This window comes from Oxyura jamaicensis, chromosome 8 (assembly GCF_011077185.1).
Source record: "Oxyura jamaicensis isolate SHBP4307 breed ruddy duck chromosome 8, BPBGC_Ojam_1.0, whole genome shotgun sequence".
Classification (NCBI taxonomy): Eukaryota; Metazoa; Chordata; class Aves; order Anseriformes; family Anatidae; genus Oxyura; species Oxyura jamaicensis.
The window spans coordinates 4,246,095-4,248,692 of NC_048900.1; the positions used below are offsets into that span (position 1 = coordinate 4,246,095).

General features: G+C 37.4%; 1 protein-coding gene across 1 annotated transcript in view; it reads left to right on the forward strand.

Annotated features, from left to right (window-relative positions):
• LOC118170798 (pancreatic alpha-amylase-like) overlaps positions 1–1,748 on the forward strand; it is a 7,503-nt gene extending 5,755 nt beyond the window's left edge. Inside the window, exon 7 of the mRNA XM_035333359.1 lies at positions 1,663–1,748. Coding sequence (XP_035189250.1) covers positions 1,663–1,748 — 86 coding nt within the window. The remainder of the gene's footprint in view (positions 1–1,662) is intronic.
• The last annotated feature ends 850 nt before the right edge of the window (positions 1,749–2,598 follow it).

Here is a 2,598-nt window from a genome sequence, read left to right on the forward strand (position 1 = left end):
CAGAAGAAAATAAGACAAAAGAAGCCAGCACCTGAGGAAGTTCAAATGCTCTATTTCCAAGGCTGATAGGTGCACGCATAGCCGTAACCCGGAGCAGGCACATTGTGGCAGGCAGCTGCAAGCAGTGCCTCTGCTTGCTGGCAGTATGTCCCTTCTCTGGGACAAAGCCAACGTGGAGCCCAGGTCAGCAGATGAAGCTGGGTTGTGCCAATCAATTATTCCAGCCTTTGACATCACTCAACCAGTGCGTGGCCTGGTTCACACTCACTTTATGTCCTTTAGCAAACAAAAGCTCAGTTCTCCCACCGTTATACCCAGTAGCTTGCTGCAAACTGACGCTGGCTGATCCACAGGCTTTTCCACCTCTTTATTATTATTATTATTATCATCATCATCATCGTTATCATTATCATCATTATTATGGTGGTGGTGGTTAGTTCTCTGGGTGTTTTTTTTTAGTTTTGTTTCTGGCCCATGTAGACATTCAGCCTGTCACTCACAAACTGCATGATTCTTTGCTACCTATTAGATAGACATTACCTAACCACAAATGTAATAGTCTAGCCATAAAGATTGCAAGCTCTAAGCACCGTTGTGGAAAATGTGGAAATGACACTTATCTGCCTGAGGTGTCTAGAAGTATTAGGCAATAAAATCATGCAGAATACAGAGATGGATATATCTTTGCTTGTGATCATTCCTGAATTCAAATTTTCCATGATGTTTGAGTGCAGCATTTATTTTATGTGATGTAGCAATTGAAGAGTGAGCCTTAGCTGTCTGTTTCATTGTAGAACTATATACAATGTTGAAGAAAATAAATCTTGGTACTGTCTTCTTAAGTGAATTCAAAATGTGGTGGCCAAACTGTTCACTGCTTTTGAAGGATCAGGCCTGCATCCAGCGTTTGTTTTTGTTCCTTTTGTTTCAAGGGTTTTTTTTTGGTACATGTTTGCCTCCTAAAACAATACAAAGAAAGTGAAAAAAAACAAGTATCTTCCAGAACAACAACAGGTCTTTGAGATGAGTCAGGAAGCGCAGAGGTACCGTCAAGTTTATTGCTTCTATTGCTATTATTCTTTCTTCTGCTTTATATGCAGTGGTATCATTAAGGTCATATTTTTGTATGCCAGTAATGATTAAAATTTGAAGTCATTTTATGAGAACTCATTAAGTTAAAAGTACGGTATTTTCCCAAGCACAGCAGGAAATAAAATAAATTTGCTGAAGCGTAATATTTCAGAATTTTGTGGACATTATGCAATAGTTCATTTTCTGTCACAAACAAAGCAGTGCTTGCTTTGCTTGTTCAACAGACAGTTTAACTGAGTAATGTCAAAACCTGTTATAGACCGATATTCTAAAGTTTTGTTGCAATATTGCACATCTCAAGCCTTGGAGAACAACAGCTCAAACCCTACACATTCTTAGATTCTTTTTAATGTAGCAGGTTGTAAGAAACTTGACTGCTAGCAGAGATAAATATTCTTACCTTTTTACATACTGTGCGATTACCTTTTTACATACTGTGAGATTATCACACTGGTTTAAGATTGAATGGAAGAAAGATCGTGGATAGTAATAGGTTATTTTTCCTTGGTATGTATAAGATTTCTCTCTCAGAAGAGTTTAAGTATTTCTGTTATACAATTTCCTTTTTAGTTCCTTTTAGTTCCTTCACTGCAGAAAAACACTTACACGACCAAGGAACCGCTCAGTCGAATCTCCACATATTAGAAATTGGATAATACCATATCTGAGAAATCTGGCCTTCTTTTTCTCCGTTGCCTCTGCTTGGCTCTTTGAACTGCCCTGTGTTCTATTTGTCTGGTACAAAAGATTTTTTTTTCTACTATAGTTCCCCACACCTTTGCCACAGCTTTGCTTTTCCTGCTCTTCTGCCTTATCTGTCACATGCTGAATACCTCTCCACTCCTAGTCAGCTCTTCCCATGTCCTTCAGAAAGCTCCGAGGAACTGTGGCTATGTGATAGGTTCAGGCAGCCATGAAGAGGCAATGCTCTTTACATATTTTACTCAATTCATTAATTGCTCTTGTGTTAAATTCGGTCATAAAGAAATAAATTTGCTTTCTAAATAAATTTTGCTTTCTAAATAATTGTTGCAAAGAAGTGTTTTAATTGTAGTGGGTGTAATAGGATGGGAAAGCCAGTAGAATGTTGTCAATTCTGTAAGTATAAAGCACTTATTATTCACTTAAAATTCTGGCAATTAAAGCATACAAAAAGAACAAAAAAAGGAAGCATAGCAATAAATGTCATTTCCTTGTTGTGTCCCTTTGCTTAGGCCACGTTCTCTGTGTAGACAAAGCTCCCTGCACCATATGGAGCAGAACAGAATGATTTACTATTGGTAACTAGTGAACCAGGTAAGTTATAAATTGGACATTTTTAGTGTTATCAGTAGATTATGAGAGTAAGATAAAGTATAGAAATATCCTCAGAAAAGCAGTTTCTCAGTCTCGTTGGAACTTTACATGAAATGTTGAGCCTAGAGCTATAAAGCCTATGCTGATATAAATTGTTATCTCTTGCATTTCCTAATCTGCTCACAAAAGTATTATGTTTTCAGTGAATAG